This window comes from Artemia franciscana, chromosome 8, assembly GCF_032884065.1.
Source record: "Artemia franciscana chromosome 8, ASM3288406v1, whole genome shotgun sequence".
In the NCBI taxonomy this organism is placed as follows: domain Eukaryota; kingdom Metazoa; phylum Arthropoda; class Branchiopoda; order Anostraca; family Artemiidae; genus Artemia; species Artemia franciscana.
Window position 1 is genome coordinate 42,435,301 of NC_088870.1, and position 27,007 is coordinate 42,462,307.

The following is a 27,007-nucleotide window of genomic DNA, read 5'->3' on the forward strand; positions in this document are numbered from 1 at the left end:
TTTTTTCTTTTTTTTTAGTTTTTTACCGTTTTTCTTTTTTCAGTTTTCTTTTTCTTCTTTATTTTTCAGCGTCACTATGAAATACCTATCGCCGAACCTTTGTTTTTTTTTAAACTAAAATCTGGTAGGCATTGATTACCCTATCCAAGTCAAAATCCCAAACCCAATCATCATCGCTATCATTTTCGGTTTTGATATGTTTTGACTCTCGCTGTCCAGGTGGATTTTCATCTAACTGCGCGGTTTTGCGTTCTTTAGCCGCAAGCCTGTTTTCTTGCTGTTCTTGTGATTCCTCGGCACGCTTTCTTTTCTTACTTTCTCTATCAGCCGCAAGTTTTTTGGCATAGACTCTTTGAGCAGCTTCCTCGGCTGTTGCCATTGTAGGTTCTTCAATCATTTTACAATTAAACATTTTTCCGTCCACAATCTTCTTACAATTAAAAATTTGTCTTTGAACGATTTTCTTAAATACTTTTAATGACGTCATCGTCATAACAAACATGACGACAACTAACTTCATGACATATGATGACATGACATCACTCGACAGATAGACAGACAGACAGACAACTTATTTATATATATATATATAGATATACTAGCTGTTGGGGTGGTGCTTCGCCCCACCCCAACACCTAGTTTGTGGGGGCGCTTCGCACCCCCCCAAGCCCCCCGCGCGCGTAAGTCGTTACGCGCCATATTAGTTACGCACCATTGTAGTTGTGTCCCTATGTCCCACCTGTGAATATAGATATATATATATATATATATATATATATATATATATATATATATATATATATATATATATATATATATATATATATATATATATATATATATATATATATATATATATATATATATATATATATATATATATATATATATATATATATATATATATATATATATATATATATATATATATATATATATATATATATATATATATATATATATATATATATATATATATATATATATATATATATATATATATATATATATATATATATATATATATATATATATATATATATATATATATATATATATATATATATATATATATATATATGTTTTTAACTACGTAAAACTTGCGAATATACAACATTCTTCGCAGTCCCATTGTCTGTGCATATAAATAGATTGTCAGGTTTACCGACTCTTGAACATGTAACATATAATGGTCCATGGGAAAACAATCCGTATTCAGATCTATACCTCATGATTCTAATGATTGCCCTTAAGCTTTGTTGATGGTGATTGCTAATCGACCATTCCCTGTGTCGCCGTCGTCATTTATATATCCCTCTGTGCCCCCCGGCGTCCCCGTTGTAGTTGTTTCCCTGTGTCCAGGTCGTCATTTATATTCCGTGTGTCACGGTCGTCATTTGTGTCCCAGTGTCCCAGTCTGTGATTTCTCTTTGAGTGTCCTGGGCGTCATTTATATTCCTCGTGTCCCAGTGTCCCGGTCGTCATTAGTGTCCCGGTGTCCCGATCTGTATGTACATTCGTTTTTGAATTGGTCTTTTATTTAGTTTTTAGTTTTTTACCTTTTTTTAGTTTTTTTAGTGATACCTCATGATTCTAATGATTGCCCTTGAGTTTTGTTGATGGTGATTGCTAATCGAACATTCCCTGTGTCCCCTTCGTCATTTATATATCCCCCTGTGCTCCCCGGCGTCCCCGTTGTAGTCGTTTCCCTGTGTCCCGGTCGTCATTTATATTCCCTGTGTCCCGGTCGTCATTTGTATTCCGGTGTCCCGGTCTATATATGCATTCGTTTTTGAAATGGTATATGATGAAATAAATTTTTGTATTTTTCCCTTTTTTCTTTTTAGTTTTTTTTTTTGGTTTTTACTTTTTTATAAGTTTTTTTAGTTTTTTTCTTTTTAGTTTTTTTTTTATTTTTTTTTAGTTTTGTTTTTCTCCTTTATTTTTCATTTTTTGTTCCCTTTTTTCTTTTTTTTTAGTATTTTTAGTGTTTTAGCTTTTTTAGTTTTTATATTAGTTTTTAGTTTGTTTTTTTCTTTTTAGTTTTTTTGTGTTTTTACCTTTTTTAGGTATTTTTGTTTTTTTTTTTTTACTTATGTCCCGGTCGTCATTTATACTCCCTGTGTCCCGGTTGTCATTTGTGTCCCGATGTCCCGGTCTGTAATTTCGTCAGTCGACAAACATGACGTCAGTCAACACACAATCATGACGTCACCCGACAGACCCACACACACACAGACAACTTATTTTTAAATATATAGATATACGAGCTTTTATATATATGTTATTATATATTATTATATTTATGTTCATATATATATTATGAGCTTTCAAAAATTTATCCGTATTTCCTGTAATTATGTGGAATCACGAGCTCCCCGTGAACACGTTTCCTCGTGTTTCCTGTAATCTGTGATTTCTTTGTCCTTTTTATTTCTTTCTAACTCTTATATCCTCCCTGGAATAGATTTAGCCTATTCCAGCCAAAAGGGCTGTTCCAGCAACAAAAACTTGTTGCTGATCTGTTTTTTCAGTGATTGGTCACATCTGAAAGATGTGATCATTGACTTATGTAAAACATACTAAAACCTATATTTGGTAAATAAAGTATAACTCCAAAACATTTCAGAGCAGGTGACAATCTACCCACACAATCTAGGTATTAGTAACTCCCATCTAATTAATAGACTTAACTTCCAAAAATAATCGTGTGACCCTATACGTGAAGTTGAAGTAAAACGAGTATTTTTGTAGAACAGTAAGATGCTTCATACGACTCAAGAATCGAGGGCAAACCTTAAATTTTCTGTTTTGCCTTATGTTGATGTTTTTACTTTTTTTTTTGGGGGGGGGGCTTTGAGACTTGGAATTTCGGCTGGGGAGAGGGGGTGAAACAAAATTCCTCCCGTCTTCACAAAACAGTGCCCGTAACGATTTTTCTCTTTAATGTATGCCATCTTAAAAACTCCGCTTTAATATTTTAAAGTATTTTAATTGGCTTCAGCAAAATTCTAGCAAGCGTCTCAATACCTTTGGTCCAGAGCTAATAATACAGTTAAATGTACTTTACTTCCAAAAATAATCGTGTGACCCTTTACTTATGTAAAGCATACCATAATCATGGACTTATGTAAAACATACAAAACCTATGTTTGGTAAATAAAGTATAACTCCAAAACATTTCAGGGCAGGAGACAATCTACCCACATAATTTAGGTATTAGTAACTCCCATCTAATTAATAGACTTAACTTCCAAAAATAATCGTGTGACCCTATACGTGAAGTTGAAGTAAAACGAGTATTTTTGTAGAACAGTAAGATGCTTCATACGACTCAAGAATCGAGGGCAAACCTTAAATTTTCTGTTTTGCCTTATGTTGATGTTTTTACTTTTTTTTGGGGGGGGGGGGGCTTTGAGACTTGGAATTTCGGCTGGGGAGAGGGGGTGAAACAAAATTCCTCCCGTCTTCACAAAACAGTGCCCGTAACGATTTTTCTTTTTATCTACCCACACAATCTAGGTATTAGTAACTCCCATCTAATTAATAGACTTAACTTCCAAAAATAATCGTGTGACCCTATACGTGAAGTTGAAGTAAAACGAGTATTTTTGTAGAACAGTAAGATGCTTCATACGACTCAAGAATCGAGGGCAAACCTTAAATTTTCTGTTTTGCCTTATGTTGATGTTTTTACTTTTTTTTTGGGGGGGGGCTTTGAGACTTGGAATTTCGGCTGGGGAGAGGGGGTGAAACAAAATTCCTCCCGTCTTCACAAAACAGTGCCCGTAACGATTTTTCTTTTTAATGTATGCCATCTTAAAAACTCCGCTTTAATATTTTAAAGTATTTTAATTGGCTTCAGCAAAATTCTAGCAAGCGTCTCAATACCTTTGGTCCAGAGCTAATAATACAGTTAAATGTAAATGAGGTCTTACACTATCCTTATCACAGTATTTTCTTCGAATCGGGTAGACTTTTGTACCGTCCTCGTCAACCACTTCAACGGATAACCCATCATCTTTGTCTTCGATTCTGTGAAGCTGAAGATCTGATGTTTCCAGGGCCTGATTTTCATAAACACCACTAGAATTCATCTCTTAAAGGGAAAAAATAATCAAAAACCATAATAACAATAGTAATATCGGGTGTTTCTGAGGATTTTTCATGGGGAACAGAGGGAGACAATCAACCCATCAGAGGTGAGGGAATTAATCTTGCATTCACTTTTGTGGGAGTTAAGAGGGGGAAGCAGTTATTTTGAGGGATGTACGGTTAACCTCTTCTAATAAATGCTCCCATGATTCTGAGCTCACTAATATGCTGATTGGGTGCCTTTAGGCCAAAAATTCTGTGGAGTTCCAGTCCCTACTTTTTTGGTCTTAAAGAGAATTGGAGCAAATGATTCCAATTCTTAGCAATACATTTGCCGCAAATAATATGAGGTGTTCTACCAGCTGAAGGATTAGTTATCAAGTTTATCCAGATGCTTGCCCTTGTTATTCCAGTTATTTGGATTGATGCAGGCAACCCTAAGAGATATTCCATTCGGGCTCAAGATTTCTTATTTTACTCATCCTCGTAGATAGGAGAACAAATTAGGATAACAAAATGTTGCCAATTCTTAAGAGCAAAAAGTAGCGACCCCATCTACATATTATTTTCTTTACAAAAAAAAACAAGTAAACTCCAACCCAGGCGCTTTCAGGTGACAGAAGACTTCCAACTTGCTCTCGTGATGATTAGCTACAAATTCGAAATTTAACATGTATTTTTCACCAAACTGGAGTTCAAGCAAATGAATAAACACCGCAAATCCTGCAAGTTGGGGTTTATATGTTGTGAAACCCCAACATATATGTTGGGGTTATACCCCTGAAGGCTTTATATGTAGTTGGAAGACAGATAAGTTAAATTGTCTCAAGCATTGAGGAATATTCACTCGGCTGAGCTTACCACGTGCACTGTTGGATTTGCTTTTGGTTGAAATTATAATGCATTCGGCTATTGGAATTCCGACACGTTTTGTTTACCATGATAATCTTGTTAAAAGTTGATAAATACTAGAGAAAATCTTTACTTGTTTGCAAATAAATATAAATATAAATGTTTACTACACACGCATGGTTTAGTTCTGTAGACGTTGATGGTATTTTGAAATATCACTTCTATGCTGATTCTCTGGGACATATCTATGGAGCATATCTTCTCTACTGATTCTCTAAAACATATCATTTAAGTTATATTCCATTTTTTTCATTATTTTTAAGGCTTGATTCCTGTTTATGTGAAATTGTCACTTCTATTGGCCACATTTATCTATTTATATGATATTTTTGAATGCGCTAAAAACACAGATAGAAATATTAGCGAAAACGTTTTAAGCTTGATAGAAAAGAGAAAGGTTTTGCACATGTGTGCAAGCATGAATTGGATTAACGACGCGTCTTGACTACTAAGGTCATCGCAGCAGCCCACCAGTGTGATGCTACATCTGGAACTCTGGGCCCATATTACCAGCCTGAGGTTGAACCTCCAATGTGACTACAATACCAAAGAGACTTGTACAAGAACCTTTTAAGGGATAGATCATATGCTAATAAGAAAAGAAGTGCTAGTCAATCATATGCTAAAAATCATATAATATGCTAAATCATATGCTAGTAAGAATTTTGACGTGTTAAAAATATGAAAGGATCTGGTCAATCTGAACTTGTACCAGTTAAAAATAAAGAGCCAGTTTGTCTGTAGTAAAGAATCAATAGCTTTCAATTTATCATTTATTGACATCCCCCTCCCCCAAAGAAAAAACAACCATCCTTTAATTAAATTTTTAGGTAAGGTATATAGTTCTAAATAATTAAAAACGTCAATAAATATGCATCCTGGCAGAAAAATAGTTATTGGAACAATTGGACCCAATCAGGGCCCACGTTCGAAAGGGCCCGCACTGCCCTCAAAATGAACAGTTGACTTTCGAAATTGTGAACTGTTCTTAACGATTCCCGTAAGCGTTGCGTCTGGAGATAGATCATTTTCCGGACCAAAACCAATAAAAAAAAGTAGTAAATTAGGATAGACTAGATAGTACAGTAATCCTGTTGATTGAAAGTGAAGACACAAGTAAGATAGATTTTAAAGCTGTTTTAGAAGTATTTGCAGAACCAGACCTTAAAAATATGTACATTCATGTGTCTATATTCGGTGATGTAGATTTCAGAAGATATTTTCAACATTTAATAATATCTAGGGGACACAAACACAAATTAACATTAGCACAATATGATTACAGAAAAAGAATAAAAGAGGATAAAACCGTAAGCTCAAAATGAACAAACTGATCCATCAGATGAGACGAGATCAAGCTAAACCGTAAGCTCAAAATGAACAAACCAGACCATCAAATGAGACGTGGTCAAGATAACCCGTAAACTCAAAATGAACAAACTGAAACCATCATATTAAAAGAGATCAGGATAAATCGTAAGCTCAAAATAAACAAACTGAAGTATCAGATGAGACAAATTCAAGAGAACGACCTGAAAAATGTAAATGCGCGACGGGTGATAATGAACAACCTAGATCAGTGGTTCTCGAACTTAATCAGACACTGTAAACTTATTTAGACCCTTTTTTTACCTACAATAAAATTTAGGTTTCCCTTCTCAGTTACCGGTACTACGTAAACTGAAGCAAAAAATAAATAAAATTGCCAGTTCCAGAGTTAAAGGGTTGTTCTATATTTTGTTGACTGGCCACATGCCCCTTAAAATTGCTGCGTACCCCCAAGGGGAACGCATACCACAGTTTGAGAACCACTCATCTAGACCATCAGAAGTGACAAGGCCAATCCAAGTAACTAAGACCAAAAGGACCTGAAACAATGTCTGAAGCAATGATAAACGAAAATAAAGATAAAAGAGATATGTAATTAAAATATTAATGAAACCTAAAATTGTGAAACGAAATTGAAGAATATAGAAATCTATACTTAGAGGACAAGTTGCAGCGAGAATAAAAACGACTCAAAAACGAAAGTTAAGAAAAACAAATATGTGGTTGAAAGATATGGGACAACGAGGATCAGAATAAATTACAATAAAAATGTAGAAGAGAGAAATAGTAGAGAAAAAGAGTTAAAAGATATGCAACGGCGAGAACAAAGAAGTATGCAGTTAGAACCGAGAATTACAACAGCAGGAATCAGAACTTGCCAAAGAGGAAAGTGAAGAACAAAGAATTGTAGGGTTAGCGGACACGCTGTAGGTAATATCAAGAATGGGTGTGGGCTTTTTTTATTCAAGCTTTGCCCTACGTGTCATTTTAAATCTGACCGCTGCGCACTAGCTACGAGTTCAATCGGATGCAAATGTTTTCTTTGGCTGTTACCTAATAGGGATTGTTAGAGTTCAGAATCTGCTAGTCCAGCGGGGAAGTCTCGGCTGAAAAAAATTTATCATTGTCCAATATTTACATTTGAAGATGATGTAAACTTACGTGACTTGTTTTGGTTCCAGTGGACCTTTATAATCCAGCAAAACTGGTTTTGAAGGTCAACTACACGTAACATGTTAGATCTAGCGGCTCACTCAGCTCGAGATTGAAAAAAAAGCTCAGTGTGTCAACATTTAGGATATTATTCTTGGCAAGTTCTTTAGTAATGGATGCTTTTACTCTATTGCATATTGGAGGCACTAGCAACGATGAAATGAAACCTAGAGTGCTTAAAATAGCAATAGAAATTGCAAGGGGTTGTCGGCAAACCCTAGAATGGGACAACATGCTTACATGATAGTAAATATTATTGAGCAAATTCAAGTTGGAAGAACGCTATGCTTTGCAGTAAAAATGAGTACACTGCTAACAAAAGTTACAAATCGGATTAAATAAATTAGTGAAATACATTGAACAATTATCTGAATCAATGTATAAGAAAGGAGAAAGTATGTTACTCCTTTAGGAGTAAGAAGGATGATGATTATCAACAGTTATCTCTTCAAAAGAAAATATTTTCTTGTAGAACACTTAACGAAATATTTGAGCAATGATTCTCCGTCTTTGGACTATTGTATGAGACTTTTACGCCGTGGGCCATCTGCATTTACTTATTTATTTACATACTAATTTAAACAAAATCCAATCATATTGTGAAATTACTTATGACCATTGCTTATAAATTCGTTCAAGAGGGACATTTTTACAAGGCAACAACAAATAAGTCGAATATGTTTTGTGACGTCACTTGATTACTCCTCTTCCTTGAAGACATACATTTTATCAATCGCGATTCAGTTTGTTTTTGGCAGTGAGACAGTCAACATGTGAAACTGTTTTAAACCTTTCCATTGTGCTTGAATACATTGGGTATTTGATCATCCTGTGAGAATTATACTATTTTTGACTATAATACAAAGCGTAGATTACGCAATCCATGTAAATTGTATAGAAGATAAGCAATGGAAATTAAAGACTGGAAATCCTGTCTTGAGAATTTTTGTGACTCCCATACTAGTGGTTTCCTATCTTCCATTTATCAGTGTGATAAATGTGATCGATGGAAAAACACTTACCCTGGTATGATTGGAAAAAACCTTAAACGTGACTTCCGTTTATTTTTAAGAGGCTAGACCTACGTTGCCCGGGCAACGTGAGGTGTTGCGGCTTCCTTTTTCCGGCTTCGCTGACTAAAGTGTTGCGAGAGCAACACTTTGGTTTTGTTTCTTCACTATCGATCAGTAATCACATGATCAAAGGCTATTCCTCAGCGTTGAGAAAATAACAACAAAATAATATCGAAACAAGGGACTAAATTGACTTTGCAGCCAGTTGACCTTTATCCTTTTCAATCGTAGACATCGTGACGGGTGGAAACTCGGAACAATATCTTATATTATCTAGTTGGTATTATAAGGCTATCCCTAACTTTTCAGGATCAAAATACCATAGATGACATTCTATTAATTATTACGAAACTATCTTATTGTTTTACATTCTCGTTTGTGCTTGTTTCTTCACTATCGGTTAAATGATGAAGTTGTCAGCCTATCGAAGTTTTTAAAACGGTATGTTCAAACAAGAACGCAATCAGTTATCACATGACCAAAGGACTAAATTGACTTTGCAGCCAGTTGAACTTTATCCTTTTCAATCGTAGACATCGTGACAGATCAAGACTTGGAATGATATTTTATATAATCTAGTTGGTATTATAAAGCTATCCGTTACTTTTCAGGATTAAAATACCATAGGTAACACTAATTATTAGGAAACTACCTCATTGTTTTACGTTATCGTTTGTACCCGTTGCGTAAACACTTAATTCTATCAGATTTAAAGAGATCGAATACAATGTGCACGAATTTGCACAAATTTCTAGCCCAAAGTGAGCAGATTCTTACTTACAAGTCCCTCTCCCGTGATAGACATCAATTTCACCGGAAACAAATAAATGGGTACACCAACTAGCAAAAGTTGCAAACCGCTCATCGCTGATGATGATTGTAGCCTAACAGCTGATTATTACTTACAAGTCCCCTACATGTCTTACCACTGGAACCAAATTGGTTTAACCATCAAATACACCGGAAACAAATAATACGTACACCAACTAGCAAAAGTGGCAAACCCCTCACTGTCGAAGATGATTATGAGCGTTTCTCGCCCAAAGGGAACTGATTCTTACTTATAAGTCCCTCTCCCGTGATAGGCATCAAGTTCACCGGAAACAGATAAATGGGTAAACCAACTAGCATAGCTGCAAACCCCTCATCGCTGAAGTTGAGTGTAGCCTAACAGTAGATTATTACTTACAAGTACCCTACATGTCTTACCACTGGAACCAAATTGGTTTTACCATCAAATACAGTGGAAACAAATAATGAATACACCAACTAGCAAAAGTTGATAACCCCTCATTGCCGAAGGTGATTATCATCTAACAGCCGACTGTTGCTTTCAAGTCCTCTATATGTTTCACAATTTGTATCGGCCTAGATTTCGTTTCAATGTGTACCTTACTACTGAAGTTGTCAACCCCTTGAAACTTTCAAACTGGCATACCTCATGAAGGAATTTTGCACCAAAAAATGGATGTTATATACTTCGATCAGCTCATCAAAAGCTATCGATTGCCGTCGAAAAAAAAATTCTATCTGTCTTAGTTCAAAAGTTGTTTTTTTCTGCCGTAGGCCAACTTTCTAACGTCACCACTTAGATATGAGAAAAGGATAAGCTCCAATTTCTTAAGCTATGAGAGAACTTTTAAAGTTTATTAGGCACATCTGATACCATTTCTCTACCGCAATCCCAAGTCCGAAAAACTGAATGTTAAACTCAGCTTAAATCACGAACAGAAATGGGTAGAAACAATAGATGTTAGCACTTTCGGACCCGTGGGAAAATGCCACATTTTTGCTTCTGTAAATTTTTCTATTTATCACTCAAAGAAGATATATTGGCTGTGGGGCCGGGTAACTACCACATATATTTAACAATCATAGATTTTAGTCGATCTTCAATTTGAAAGTGGTGCCTGCCTGCTTGCCTGCTAGAACGGAGCTTTCCGCTCGAAAGCAGAAACATGGTTTGATGAAACGAAAGCTTGGCTGCACAACTTCAGATACTCCTCCCTGGCAAAGGCTATATAGCTCCACTTCACTTCGCACACCATAGGCTCTGGCTCCTGGACAAGCAAAAACCATCCTTTTTGGCCTCAGGCAAGAGTTCTGCGGAGGTTTCCAAAATGTAATGTCATATTCATCAACCCGGCCTGAGCTCCTCACTTTCCGTAAAAACTGCACAGGTTAGATACCCTTACCAGTCTCCAGGAATAAGCTGTGATCGGCGACATAAAAAAAAAGAAAAAAAAAAAAACGGGACAAAACCAAAGTGTTGCTCTCGCAACACTGTTAGTATTTTATGGAAAGTGTGAAGCATGAAACTTTGAATAAATTGGTTCGAAAGAGGAGTATGCATAGCTTCTTGGCCTTAGGTGGTTGATGCTGCAATAAGATCTTCCCCTTTTGTTTTTTCCATCAGCCTGTTTCTATTATTTGTAATTTTAGTCTAATTTAAAATCTACTTTACGTTTTTGGAGATGAAAAATAGGTTGAAATCAATGCGGTGTCAGCTCACAAAAAAGACAATTGAGCTGGAATAAGAAGCATTTCGAAAAACTTTTAAACTCGAGCATAAAGAGCAGAGGATTGAAGAGGGAGCAGCCCCCCTAATTTGTGGACCAGTTTCTGTTCGTTTGAAGTTTTGATGTCAATCTTTATTTTAATTTGAAGAAACATTTTTCAACCTACTAAGGACTAGGGTTATACATTATCTAATGTTTATTTTCAGGGGCGCCTAACGATTATAAGGAAACAATTTAGGAGTGGATGCTAAAAGGAAAAATAGATGAACTATTTTTATCATAATTTTTACCGTAACTTAGAATTAGGAGCTGAATTTTAGAAGAAAAACTCATATACCTTTATATTGTTTATCATCTCAAAATCCATTAGGTACCATCATCTCTGGCTAAGGTTCAACTGAATAATACGAAATTTGAGGAAAATAGTAGATTTTCTAGTTTGATATTCATGACGTATTGTGCTAATACAATGGCCTTTCGTCTTAACCGGATAGCCTACTGTAACAAGTTTTTTTAGTTATGTTTACAATGTTATATCTTGTTCATTAGGACCTTTTATCAAGCATGAGTTTAAATTTTTCTTTCATAGAACAGGAGCAAATTACATTATTTCTTCAAGTTTGACTTACTTTTATTTGTCGCGGATAAGTCCAAAATTTTTCTCACTATGATAATCAACCTTTGACGAGGAAACCGTTAGTGCTACTTAGAACTGTTAGTTCCAATAGACTTTGACAGTGGTGTCATGTCAGATGTTCGCTGTTTTGGCATGAAAAATAAGGTTGATAGTTCAAAGTTGGTGTTTATTAATGTGTGTTTGTGGCACAAATGAAAGAATGCCAAAAACACAGTTGTTTCTGTATAAATGATTCCACAATGGAAATGAATTCATTTTTTGTTTCTTAGGTCTCATGTTTCTTTTTTTTACTCTTCTGTTCCGGTTTTCGATCATGTATTTGTTGCCCTTCATGGCCTCGTAAAAAAAACAACAAACACGTAGTTATTGTTGTCCATTTATTTTGATGTTAATAAACTGAACTGAACTGAAAAAAAAGCCTCCCCTCGCTCTTGTCTCCCTTTGCTCCTTGTTCCTGTGTTCCTGCGTCTTTTTCTGCTTTTGCTCTTGCGTCTGATCCCGTATCCGTTTGAATGCTTTCGGAATGCTTTCCTTCCAATACTCTTTTCCTCTTGTGTAGCTTCGTTCTCTTACTCCTTTTTTTTCCTGTCTTTGTTTCTGTTTTTTTCTTATTTTCTTAAGAATTGGGATATTTTCAAAATCCCTTTATGTTATATAATCTTGTATGTCTGTAAAACAGAAGCCGAAGATACAATTTTTTGTATAATTAAATAAAAAAAACTAGTTTTTTTAACTAAAAGTAAGGAGCGACATTAAAACTTAAAACGAACAGAAATTACTCCGTATATGAAATGGGTTGTCCCCTCCGCAGTCCCACGCTCTTTACGCTAAAGTTTGACTCTTTGCCACAATTCTACTTTTTAAAACAATTAAAAACTTTAGCGTAAAGAGCGTGGGACTGCGGAGGGGACAACCCATTTCATATACGGAGTAATTTCTGTTCGTTTTAAGTTTTAATGTCGCTCCTTACTTTTAGTTAAAAAAACTAGTTTTTTTTTATTTAATTTCTGAACGTTTTTGAATTAATGCATGTTTGATTTTGGCTCTCCGCACATAAATTATTGAAATGAAATTAGTATATTAATTTTTTTTTGGCTAAATGGCTTTCTCTTAGTTTTGATCAGACGATTTTGAGAAATAAGGGGTGGGGAAGGAGGCCTAGCTTCCCTCCAATTTTTCGGTTACTTAAAAAGGCTACTAGAACTTTTAATATTCAACGAAAGTTTTTATTAGTAAAAAATATACGTAACTTAAGAATTAACTTACGTAACAAACTTTTATATTCTTATATTTTTATTATGTGTACGAAGGGGTTTGTACCCTCGTTAATACCTCGCTCTTTACACTAAATCGTAAGTTTTGTCCCAATTCTTTAAGAATGACCCCTGAATCAAAAAGGCCGTAGAATAAATAGTTGAAATCACTAAAAATATTTTAGCATAAAGAGCGAGGTATTTATCTCCTCCTAAATACCTCGCTCTTTATGCTAAAGTATTTTTAAAACCCCTCATATACGTAATAATCTCTGTTCGTTTTAAATTTCAATGCTATTCCTTACTTTCATTTGAAAAAACGTTTTCATGTTTATTTTTTCATTGTTTTTTTTTTTTATAGCAATGCTAGAAAATCCTGCACCCTTTTCATTGAATTTTTCTTCCCCCATGACATATTCCTCAAAGGAAAGATCCTCCCACAAAGCTCTCTCCCATCAACCCCACCCCCCAAACCAAAAAATCCCCATGAAAACGTCTGTACACTTCCCAATAACCATTACTATATGTAAACACTGGTCAAAGTTTGTAACTTGCAGCCCCTCCCTCAGGGATTGTGGGGGAGTAAGTCATTCCCAAAGACATAGTTATTATGGTTTTCGACTATGCTGAACAAAATGGCTATATTAAAATTTTAATCTGTTGACTTTTGGAAAAAAATGAGCATGGGAGGGGGCCTATTTGCCCTCCAATTTTTTTGGTCACTTAGAAAGGGCACTAGAACTTTTCATTTCCGTTAGAATGAGCCCTCTCGCAACATTCTAGGACCACTTGGTCGATAAGATGACCCCTGGGAAAAAAACAAAAAAAAAAACAAACAAACAAATAAACACGCACCCGTGACTTGTCTTCTGGCAAAAAAATACAAAATTCCACATTTTTTAGATAGGAGCTTGAAATTTTTGTTATAGAGTTCTCTGATATACCGAATGCGATAGTGTGATTTTCGTTAAGATTCTATGACTTTTAGGGGATGTTTCCCCCTTTTTTCCAAAATAGGGCAAATTTTCTCAGGCTCGTAACTTTTGATGACAAAGACTAAATTAATTGAAACTTATATATTTAGAATCAGCGTAAAAATTCGATTCTTTTGCTGTATCTTTTAGCATCAAAATTCCGTTTTTTTAGAGTTTCGTTTGCTATTGAGCCGGGTCGCCCCTTACTACAGTTCCTTACCACGAACTGTTTGAAAAGAAAATAATTCGGTATTTCGGGGCTTCTGACATTATTACTCCTTTGCGGAAGTTAGGCTCAAAATTGAAAAAGGATTATATTTTTTCTCTGGGCCCCTTCCACCTCTTAGTTCGTTTATTTTCCCGTTAGTTTTCACCTGTTTTCGCTTTATAGTTGTGTTATCTCTTAGTAGTTCTTTCGTTAGTTGAGTTATGATTGTGGTATATATGTTTTATCGCTCGTATAGTTGTGCTATTTTCAAATTATACTCCATAATAGAGAGGCTCCGAACACCCAGCATTGTATATTAAGCTCTTAATTTGACGTTTTTTTCTAACGTGACCAGATTCGTCCTGCGCCCTTTTCATTGAATTTTTTTCCCCCATGGCATATTTCTCCAAGGAAAGATCCTCCCACATAGCTCCCTCCCTCAACCCCACCCCCAAAACCAAAAATATCCCCCTGAAAACGTCTGTACACTTCCCAATAACCATTATTATATGTAAACACTGGTTGAAGTTTGTAACTTGCAACCCCTCCCCCAGGGACTGTGGGAGAGTAAGTCATCCCCAAAAACATAGTTATTATGATTTTCGACAATGCTAAACAAAATGGCTATCTCAAAATTTTGATCCGTTGACTTTGGGAAAAAAATGAGCGTGGGAGGGGGCCTAGATGCCCTCCAATTTTTTTGGTCACTTAAAAAGGGCACTAGAACTTTTCATTTCCGTTAGAATGAGCCCTCTTGCGACATTCTAGGACCACTTGGTCGATACGATGACCCCTGGGGAAAAAAAAAAAAAAAAAAAAAAAAACAAACAAACAAATAAACACGCACCCGTGATTTGTCTTCTGGCAAAAAAATGCAAAATTCCACATTTTTGTAGATAGGAGCTTGAAACTTCTACAGTAGGGTTCTCTGATACGCTGAATCTGATGGTGTCATTTTCGTTAAGATCCTACGACTTTTAGGGGGTGTTTCCCCCTATTTTCCTAAATAAGGCAAATTTTCTCAGGCTCGTAACTTTTGATGGCTAAGACTAAACTTGGTGAAACTTATATATTTAAAATCAGCATTAAAATGCGATTCTTTTGATATAGCTATTGATATCAAAATTGAATTTTTTAGAGTTTTGGTTACTATTGAGCCGGATCGCTCCTTACTACAGCTCGTTACCACGAACTGTTTGACAAAGGAATTTATTTTAATCCAACCCCTTTCGACTCTTTAAAAATAATATTGAAAATATTGCGGCAACAAACTATCTGATTGGTTCGAAAATTAACAATTCTTATTTTAATACTTATGTCGGGTTAACACATGGAGCTGTATTGTCGTTTGGAGCTGGTTTGGAGTCTCCACTGTGTCATCAGCTCCTTCCTCCATTCGCCGTCCTTATACCTGGAAAGGGACTTTGCCTCTGTGGGCTCACAGGGGCTTTGGTGTAGGCCTTTCACATTGTTACCTAAACAGAACTCCAAACTGTTATGTGGGGTGATGCGGAGGACTGGGGGATGAGGATTTGTGGGGACCATGATACAACTTTCAAGGTCCACGGTTATGTCGGGTTATGGTGAGGACTGAAGGTAAGTACTAGTGAGGACCTAGGGACAAAGTCAAAGGTCCACAGTTATATGAGATGATGTTGAGTACTGGGGATAGGGATTATCTACGATCCTATGACAACTATAAGCTATTAAAAGACAATATACTGTAGGATTTTGACTACCGTATAATTTTATCTTTTTGTCCATCATAACATGTGATGTAATTTGCCACATTTAAGCCTATAAACTAACTACAGTTTTTAAATCAGCGTGCCTTTTCAATCTTAAAATATACAAAAAAGTGAAATTCTAATTTTTCTAGCGGAAGGTACTTATCTCACGTTTATTTTACTATCAAAGAATAAATGAAGCTTAAAGCGAGCAGAAATCAAAATAAATAAACAAACACAAACATAAAGGTACAGATACAAATGAATAAATAAATCCTAAAACGAATAGAAACTAAAATAAATTCTTAAGTCATACTCAAAACGAGCAAAACTGACAACGAACAGAAGTTCGACAACTCAACAGCACCCCTTCCACCTTAACCTTAAGCCTTATGCAGTCTATTGCGTTCAATTGAAAAGTATAAATATTTTGAGCATTATTTTTTCGTTTTTCAAAACTGTGACGAAAAATAAAAAACAACTAAATTCAACTTATTAATCATAATGATTAGAGATAACTAATTAAGATAAACCGATTGTTCATATATTATGATGTTAAGTCCTGGGAATCTGAGCAATTAAAGCTCCCATATTTTAATTAACAGTATTGCTTTTTTTTACGAAACAAGTATACAAAATGTTTAAGATATATTTCGTTTCCAATAAAGCCCAAAGGCGACAATAGACTGTAGAAAGTTTTTGGTTAGGGGGTAGGGGCAGTAACATAGCTTCTGTTTGTAGTAATTTCTGTTCCTTTCAAGCTTGGCTTGAATATTCGTCTTAACTTTTAGGTAGGACATAATTATTCGGTAGGCCTAGATGTTATATTTGTATTTGATGTGATTATATATTTTAATTTCTGTTCGATTGTGGTTTCGTCTACTACGTCCACCTGCTCACTCGCAATCTCGCCAGATTCCTTAGAAATGGCTTCTTTGTGAAAGGTGAAAAATCCAGGAGAAAGTGAACGACCTTTTCAATATCTTTAAAGTCACGTTCCATTCTTATCGCCCTAGCGTCTTTGTACTGATCACTAGTTTCAAAAGTTATGCTCGTAATTTCTTGGCATACAGAGCTGACAGCAGCCCGTGCAGCAGCGGATAAAAGCCATGTTAGCCGCTGCAGCTCGCTCATGCCGTGTCTACGCATTATGCCTCTACTAGTTTTTAGAGAGCGCATTAATACTTGTTCTACGACCAGATCAGGAGAAAGACCAGCCCAAAATATATCAGAGCGCCATATCACAAAATTACCGTCATCAAATTCGTTGAACACCCGAGGATTTGTTTCTTTAAGGTCGGCCATTTTCTAGTGATAAATTCTGTAGGGCTTCATTTGATGGTTGGGAGATGTGAAGAACCGAAGTATCTGTTCACCAGTGTAAAGGTCAAAGTCCTAGCTGCCTGGTCATTCTGCCACAATTGAAGACTTCAGTAAGTCAACAGCATCCATATGAACATCAATCCAAAGAGTCGAAGTTCGTGATGTCAGCGACAGTGACACTTTGAGGGGGATCCGAGCTTAACTTGCAAACGCGTTAAGGGACGGTTTGGAAACTTGAAGCTTCCGTGAACTATTGCAAAGATCGACTTGATTAAAATCCACTGTGGAGCTAACATTAATAATAATAAATAATAATTTATTTATAACCCACAAAATACATCGAACTGCGGAGTAAACACGCAAAAAAAGAAAAAAAGAAAAAAACATAACAACATAAATAACATAACAGCAAAACAACATACAACGTAAATAAATTACCTCAATTCAAAAAATGACCGAAGAGAGTAAAAAACCCAGTCATTTGCTGAGTTTTAAGAGATATATCATTAGACAAATGTTTCAGTCGCAAGGGTGCATCAACGATATCAATTTAGAAACGATTTTATGATTCCGATTCCACCGAGGCAGACGCAACAAATACTTGCAATACTTAAAATATTCTGAGCGTATTTTCTTTGTATCCTTCTTGAACGGCATTCGGTGTATATATGAGCTCCAAGATCTTTTGCAAACCAGAAGCTTCCATCAGATGTTCAGTGGCAACTAAGAAGCTCATTCTAGCGAGAAATACTCCCAAGAGTAAAACTCTGCGTTTCACAAGACTTCATATTGATTCAGCTATATTGACATATTGACTCTACATATTGACTCTATGATTCATGATTTCTAGTAAAGTAGTTGGTCAAATATCAGAAACAGTATGGTGCCGTATTTCTCGCACTGGGCGTTTATGAAATGAAGAGTAGTATAAATACAAGTAGGATTATCCGGGCTAAGATAAATCATCGGCAGAAAATCACCAAAGCCTTTCCAGGGTAAACCGATGGTTCATTGAAGGAATAAATAGTCTCTAGTGTTCCTTGCCAACTTGGGATGGGGACGCGAAACAGTCTTCACGTCTTCCACAAAAGATTCAAATTTCACAAAGGATCTGGTGCAAAAAGTTTCTGTAGTACCTGATATAAGATGGAAGGCTTGCCACTTGAATTTTTATATTATTGAATAGATATTTCTCCCGCTTTGACTATCTTTTCGTGCTGAATGTTTTTATTCGCTTGAGCGCTTGTGACGACTGAAGCCGTAGTTTAATTGCAACTAACAGTCCTATAGCAAGGATCGTGATTCCATCGATCGTTCTTATGTTGTAATCTGTGTTATCAGCTACGCTATGTAAACGGAACATGCCTTACAACCCCTGTATTTTGATGTTTGCAGAAACTGAAGCATTTCACTCCAATGAACTGGTCTCGTATTAAGATGTACAGAATCCCATAGCACGGAAAGCTTCAACTAGTTTATGGCTTTCTTGCTGATGATGAACTCTCACTACAAGTCCTACTTGAAGAAGAGATTTAACGACCCTAGGTCGACTGACTTGCATGATGCTTTGGCGTATGACAGTTTAATATCTTTGACCACGATCAAGGTCACCAGGAAGAACATCAGAGTTTGTTGCAGGTTGTTCAAATTTTCTTCAAAATTTTTCAAACTGTCCATCTTAACATACCAAGTTATATCTTATGTGATATTTTTCATGTCACTCATCAACAACTCAACAGGTGCACTAATAATCTTCACTTTCTTCTGGTTTTCGTCGCTGTAATTTGGTTATAGTCTGAGCAGTCTGAGTATAGTCTGAGCAGTGGTCCTTAATGTGATAACACTAGCCTTACCGTTTGTCTCTGCTATCACTACTAAATCACGAAACCTCTCCTTTGCGAGCATCTTCGTGTTAAATTAACTATACACAGTCTCTCCCGAATCACCGAGAAACTCACTCATCAGGTTGACCAAATGACGTCATCATTCGCTTCAAAGAACCACATCACCTCTTCAAATGCTTGCTTTTGATTTATGTTTACTTTCCTCCCTTCTTTTTTAGAGTCTTTCAGTCAGATATCCTACATTTTTCAGATGGAGGTTCTAGCCAGATGCAAAATTGCAGTAACATGTTTTGTGATATGCAACATCTACTGCATGCAGATCCAAATTCACTACTAGAATTTGACCATGAACTTTCTCGCACCACTTATCATTTCAATTTTGACAAAGTCCCACCAGTGTTTTGTCGAACTGTGTTGTGCGGACACGAAAGCTGTTTTCCTTCTTGGGATTCTTCTCAAAAACCACTGTGCTCGAACGACATAAACCATCAGTTTTAAAATTGAATTGTTCCATCAGGTGATTTTAACTCCTCTATAACTCAGTTTGCTTGACTAAGAGTCACAAGTGCTTGTCAATGACCCTTGTACTTGTGTAAGTACTTCGACATGACTTGTGAACACAATATTCCACAACAGCCGTCACATTAGTTCATTTTTGCTGTTTACTTCATTCGTTTATGGTTTTCAGTCACGACAACCTTCTTGTACACTTCGAGCATTTTTTTTTCTTACAGATTAAACAAATTATCATTTTAGACTTGAATCCACCCCCATCCCACCCCCATAAAGTGAAGCAGCGAGTCGATTTAAGCGAAAGTAAAACTAAACTAGTTTTAAAATTTTCAGGTATTTTTCCAGTTTGAATTAAAAAATTAACACTATCGCTCAGACACCATAAATTGATTCTGATTCTGTTAAAAATTTTCAGGGCGTCTTCTATTTTCAATTGACAAATGAGATTTCTTATTAATTGTTGAACCTCAAGTCTACCTTTTTATCTACCTTTAGCACCATCAGTTAGAAAGTAGAATTCAGACAAAGAATTGGAAACGCGAAAATCCTTCAAAACTCGTGGACGATGACGAATTTTAAAAGAGTCAGACTTTTATGTACCTCAAATTTGCCTTAGAGACTACCTCACCCTCTTCATCCTCAATCCAAGTTGCTGTAATGCTCTGATGCATTAAGAACGTTAAATCAAACCTTTAGACCACTTCCTAAATCCGGAATTGTATTTTCAGCACGGCATTCTTTACATTAAAAAATTCACCCTCAACCTTAACTTACAAAACTCAAATTTTTGAAAGAGCTAGAGCCGCAAACTCTTCGGATTTGGAATCAGCACATATTTTTTAGTCAGAAAGTGTAAGAATCATTTTTAGGCCTATAGCAGTTTGTTTGAGATTGACCCCTGATTTCCCAATTTTCCTTGTGCCTCTCCCCCAACTTCACTCTCTCTCAAAGCTTTAAGCCCCAAACAATTATTTTGACTTTATACATTTAGTTGCCTGTTTACTCAATCATTTACTCAAACAACTTTTTTTACCTCAACCTCAAATTCCACCTAAAAAACTCGAATTTGTGAAAGAGCGGTAAGCTTTTCGGATTTGGAATCCGCACATATTTTTTAATCGGATAGTGAAAGAAATCATTTGTATAGTAATTTGTTCATGGTCAAACCATATTTTTGCTAGACTATATTCTTTGATAGTAATTTCCGGTCATTTAAGTTTTAATTATTGTAAAACTTTATTTCTGCTTGTTCTAAGTTTCAATATTGGCTCTTCTCTTTCCTTGGAAAAATTTCTTTTTTAAAATTTATTTATGATCGTTTGTTTGTGTTAACAACATTTCTCCAGATTCTCAGGTTTTTGGCTTATGAATGTTGGGAACTAGTTTTAATTAAATAAAGAAAATCAACTGAAAAAAGTAGTAACCTTGAAACTTAAAACGAACAGAAATTTTTGCCATACATAAGGGCTGCTTCCCTCTCCTCAATCTTTTTTCTTTACGCTAAGGCTTTTTTTAGCACTTTAAGAAAGCTTCTTATTCCAATCAAACGACGCTTGTGTATCAAGAGTCTTTCATTGAGTATTGATCCAAAGAGTAAAACTTTGGCGTAAAAAGCAAGGAATTTAGCAGGAGGAAGCACCTATTATTAACGAAAGCATTTCTATTGTTATAAGTGTTAATGCTGCTCCTCACTTTGAGTTGAAAAAACTATTTAATTTCTGATCACTTTTCAAATAATGCCAGAAAATCTGGCTTCCACTCTATGGTAAATTCCTTTATCCGACAGAAAATTTCTCTTGGACAGTTTCTCAAACCTAAAATACCCTTCTCACCCCCCGAAAATTCCCCCTGAGCAATTCCATCAAAACTGAAAATTCCCACCGGAGAATTTTTGTGTGCGCCATTCCGCCTGAAAAATCTCCATAACATAGTTGCAGTTTAAGGCTTTAATTTCTGATCGTTTTTCAAATCCTTCTGGAAATATCCTCTCCGTAGAATATTCCTCCCTCCTAGTGAAAAGTTGCTCGATGGAAAATTCCTTCGCAGGCCCATTGAAAACCTCCCTCTCAATTCACTCTTAACATCTTCACACGTAAATTGAGTCAAATAAGAAAGTAAGGCAAATAAAAATAATTTCATATAGGAATTATGTCCTTTTCCCTTTGAAATCAGCCCACCTCGTAGTGTTTCCAAGCCCGTATCAAATTTATTGTAAATGCCTTGCCGGGCCTCAACCCATTACTGCGCCTCCAGAGAAATTAACAACTCAGTAAGATCGTTTTTCCTTTTTTTTCCTTCTGTTTTCGCTATATTTTAATTTATTCTATTCACTTCTTTTCTTTTAACAAAACTCTAAAATCTGGGTATTGACTCTTATTTAAAGTAGACAAAAATAAAGCGAAACTATCAAACAGTTCGTGGTAACGAACTGTAGTAAGGAGCGAGCCGGCTCAATAGTAAACGAAGCTCTAAAAACGGAATTTTGATGCTAAAATATAGATCAAAAGAATCGGATTTTCATGCTGATTTTAAATATATAAGTTTCATCAAATTTAGTCTTTGTCATCAAAAGTTACGAGAAAATTTGTCTTATTTTAGAAAATAGGGGAAAACACCAATAGGGGAATGTGTTGTCCCCTCCGCAATCCCTCGCTCTTTACGCTAAAGCTTTTAATTGTTTTAAAAAGCAGAATTGTGGTAAAGAGTCAAACTTTAGCGTAAAGAGCGAGGGATTGCGGAGGGGACAACCCATTCCATATACGGAGTAATTTCTGTTCGTTTTAAGTTTTAATGTCGCTCCTTACTTTCAGTTAAAAAAAAACTAGTTTTTTTATGTAATTTCTTAAAAAAAAAGAATAAATGCGGTCAACCAAGTTCTGATTTGTGGCTAATCTTAGATGTAAAACTATGAACGAAAATAAACGTTATTTAAGGTTGGCACATTACTGAATGATGGATGTTCCTGTGCGTGAAAGAGATTGCCAAAAAGTGATTAACTCTGATTATTAAATAGTGTTATTATTACTAGCAATGATCTTCCACCGGATGTTGGGTATAAATATTATTCTTCAATTTTTTTACGATTAACTATTTCTATATTCGCCTTCTTCCCTTTCTTTTTAGAATAAACCTTCTCTGATGCCATATCATATCTCTATCTGTTTCATTTTTCATTGATACTGATAAAAAATTAAATACGAAATAATGGATAATGATGGTATTTTAAAATTTCATGTTTCATCTGGGTGCACCTTTCTTATGTCTCACCTACAGCATCTTTTTCGTTTTGTTCAAGGACTTCGTCTTTTTTTCCTTTAAAAATTTTGATTTTATACATCCTTGTGCGGTCACCGTCGTCTTCTTGGATTTTTTAATTGATTTCTTAAATTTTTTTTGTTATAAAGAGATAAATAAATGTGAATTTTTCTTTTCTGCCATTTTTGCTTGTTTTTACTTAATTTGTGAAATTTTGATCTTTTCTTCCTATATGTTGTAAAATTTTGAATTTAGGGTAAAAGGGCTTCTGATTTATACATTTTACCTCATAAACTTCATCTTTTCTTAATCATAATCAGGTAAACAAATTCTACTATAGAGTTCTTTTCCCTAAAAAACAGTCCAATTTTATTGATTAATTCCCCAGCGAAGGATGAAGCTGTAGAAACAGTCCGACAGGGCAGAAAACTTTTATTCGGCTTCCAGATTTTGAATAAATTCATATCAGCTATGAGCTTCACCGGTTAGGAGCCAATGTACAAAGGCCACCACTCCCCTTAAAAAAAGGAGTGATAGCAAAATCTTCACTGGACGCCGAGACCCATCTGTATTTACTTTTCTTCGTTCTTACATCTATTTAAAATCCCAAGTCCAATTCATTTCATTGAAGATCATTGCGTGTTTTGGGTGTAAGTCAAGATGCAACAAGACTACCTTTTCCCTTAAAGTTTAGAGGTGGAAGGGTTAAAAAGGGTGCTGAAGGAACCACTGGTCCACTTTGGCTCTTTAGTCATGGAAATTGAACATACTTAAGTAATTCGGGTGTAAAAAGATACAACATAATCATCCTTTGGTCAATGAGAGGGACATGGGGCTACAGTAGAGGGGGTCATGGATCAAATGAGAGGGGGTGAAGGGGCTACGATCCCACTTTTTGCTTTAACTTGGAGTTGGGATGAATCGGCCATAGTTCCCATTAGAACAGAGTCATTCTAACAGTTTTTTTCGGTGTTTATCGCATGAAATGCCCGGAACTTATGAAACGTTATATTTCAAGTCGACGTTCCCGAGACTTCTATAGAGCTTTTTTAATGCACAATTTCGAACGTGAATTCAACCAGAATCTGGAAATTATTACTTATTTAATGTAAGATCAAGTCAGTACCACCAAAAAAGAGGAAAAGGTTGTTATCTTATCTTAATATTATCCAGTTTAATATACAGTAATTTTTGTTTTTAATTCTGATCCAATTAGCGAAGCGTTTTAAGAATCTGCATTTGTAGGGGAAAACAAGTAAAATTACATAAATTTATCAAAGAGATTAATTTTTCAGATTTTCGTTATAAAAACGAGTGCTCTAATTTCATTGGTCTACTTCTATGGCGTGTTTCCATAAGCCAATCATATCAATTCTTTAGATAATGTCAGAAAAAAAAACAATAAACCGACTCTTTAAAACCTGAGTGGCTCCTCTGTGGAATTTTAAGGGAGTACGAAGAACAAAAACTTTTCGAGACCGGAATTTTTACAAGTAAACTCTTGTTTCTCTGTGATGTCATATTTAGTTTAAAATTTACCTTATGCTGAAAAACTAAAATACGTTTGTAATTTTTTTCAAAAAGCCCTAGACGAAAACTCCAGATAAAAGATTTTCTCCCAGAATAAAAAACGGTTACTTTTATCAATTTACGTTCAGTGCTAGTATTATGGGTGTGCATAGAAGATAAATGATAAAACTATAGATTTCTGATTACTTTACTTTTCTATCTTTGAAAATAATTATGTATTTTAAATATAAAATTATATTATAAATAGATAATTATGTAAATATATAATTATAGTTACATATTTTATTTTCTAGGAATATAATTCCTATAAAAGTTTTCTTCTAGCACATTTTTCATTCTACAAATAGAACTCTAAATAATGCTTTCAGTTTGAACCCTCAATTCTATTTTCTCCATGATACCCCCTCTCCCGAAAAAGGGTTCGCCAAATCTAAAAAACTTTGCTGCATCTAAATAGAGCATGACCCAACTCTCATCAGAAGACAAGAAGCCTTCATGCATTAAGTGCCACAAATAAGGCTGTAAAATTATGGAAAAATTTTGTTATTTTTTATCTTCGCCAAAAAAATAAGGTTTGGCCTATAAAAACATAATAAATGGGAAATGAGTTTTTAAGTTTTTTTAACTTTATTAATCTAATTCACATTAAAATGAAGCAAAGCTGTTATGCTCAAATTCGAGGCAAGTAGAATTGTATTTCCTTGTAAATTCCTTTATCTTTTATAGAAAGAAAACAAATTTTTGTATTTGTTAATTAAACGAAATACAACCAAGAAGTAAAGGAAGGTTAATCTTAATTATATATAGCCTTCACATAGCTTTTGTTTATACGATAATATAATTTGGGCTACATATTTGCCAAATTAGGGATGGGGGTAAGAGTAAAGTAATTGGATAGCGCTCCTAAGCTAAGACTAGAAACATCTCTTTCTAAAAATGTTGGCCTTCCCAGAAAGAACAGTAGTCAACAATACTATGTGTGTTTTATTTATTTAGTTTCTCCCCCTCCCAATAGGGGAGAAATTGTGGCTGTATTTTTCTTCTTCCTCCTAAAACAAATTTGCCTCATAAAAGCAAAAATGAGAAATAAATCTGCAACTTACCCCAACTTCTGTTTATCTAATCCACACCAAAGAAAGTAGAGTTTTTATTTTTAATCCATATGCTTCAACATTCTATACTTCGATATCTCCAATGAAAAGAAAATGGAATTGTACTTACTTTAGAACTAAATAAATAAGACTATCTCCGTCTCAAAGTTTACTTAATGATGAGAATTTTGAAGATTATTGTGACTTTTTCTACGGAATGATTGTTCAAAATAGCATTCATCATGTTTTCCAAAATAGTATTCTCAAAGAAAGGGTGATTTAGTAAAAAAAAAATATATCAGAAATATACAGCCAGTTTCTAAAAATATTATTTTAACATTATTGTAGGCCAGTGGCTGATCCAGGGGGCACCCCCATCCCTAACATAGCGGTAGATTTTTGGGAGGGGCCACTTGCTCTGGTTTGGGTTGAGATGCAAGTTATTTTTTTTATTTTTTTTTAATAGTTTAGTTTTTAGTAAGTTTTTAATTATTAAAAACAAATAGTTATTAGTAATTATTAAATAGTTATTAAGTATATATAAGTACTATATATACTGCTGAGGATTTTTATACTTATTTTGATACATGCCGTTGTTTATAAACCAAAATTTTTACAGGACAATTCTCTTACTTAATGCAAAACCCGAGTCAAATTTCAAAGTTTTTTTTTTTAAAAAAACATATCGAAATTTAAACATTTGAATTGAATATCTTAAAATATCAAGATTTAGAAAAAAATAATTAGAAATCTCCACAGCTTGAAACCCTGAGGGTCGCTCCTCCCACGCTCATTTTTTACCCAAAGTCAACGGATCAAACTTTTGAGATAGCCATTTTGTTCAGCACAGTCAAAAACCATAATAACTATGTCTTTGGGGATGAATTACTCCCCCGCAGTCCCCGGAGGAGGGGCTGCAAGTTACAAACTGACCATTGTTTACCTACAGTAATGGTTATTGGGAAGTGTACAGACGTTTTCTGGGGGATTTTTTGGATTGGGGGGGGTGTTAAGTGGAGGGGGCTATGTGTTAGGATCTTTCCTTGGAGGAATATGTCATGGGGGAATAGAAATTCAATGAAAAGGGTGCAGGATTCTCTAGCATTACTATAAAAAAACAATGAAAAAATAAACATGAAAAGTTTTTTTTTCAATTGAAAGTAAGGAGTAGCATTAAAATTAAAAACGAAAAGAGATTATTACGCATATGACGGGTTCTTCTCCTCCTAAATACCTCGCTCTTTATGCTAAAGTATCTTTAGTAATTTCAACTATTTAATCTACGACCTTTCTGATTCAGGGGTCATTCTTAAAGAATTGGGACAAAACTTAAGCCTTAGGGTAAAGAGCGGGGTATTAATGAATGGAAAAACCCCATCATTTACATAATAAAAATATAAGAATATAGAAGTTCGTTACGTAAGTTAATTCTTAAGTTACGTATATTTTTTACTAATAAAACGTTCGTTAAAAATTAAAAGTTCTAGTTGCCTTTTTAAGTAACCAAAAAAT

General features: G+C 35.0%; 1 protein-coding gene across 4 annotated transcripts in view; it reads right to left on the bottom strand.

Moving 5' to 3' along the window:
* LOC136030451 (sodium/nucleoside cotransporter 1-like) overlaps positions 1-25,631 on the bottom strand; it is a 91,027-nt gene extending 65,396 nt beyond the window's left edge. The window contains exons 1-2 of one of the 4 annotated variants that reach the window (XM_065709444.1): positions 25,508-25,631; positions 3,939-4,099 (exon numbers count right to left, since the gene is read on the bottom strand). In XM_065709444.1, coding sequence (XP_065565516.1) covers positions 3,939-4,097 — 159 coding nt within the window. In that variant the 5' untranslated portion in view covers positions 4,098-4,099; positions 25,508-25,631. Of the gene's footprint in view, positions 1-3,938; positions 4,100-11,477; positions 11,603-11,769; positions 11,858-25,507 lie in introns of those variants that run through there. The other 3 variants (XM_065709446.1, XM_065709445.1, XM_065709447.1) reach the window with 3 other exon arrangements.
* Between the last annotated feature and the right edge of the window lie 1,376 nt (positions 25,632-27,007).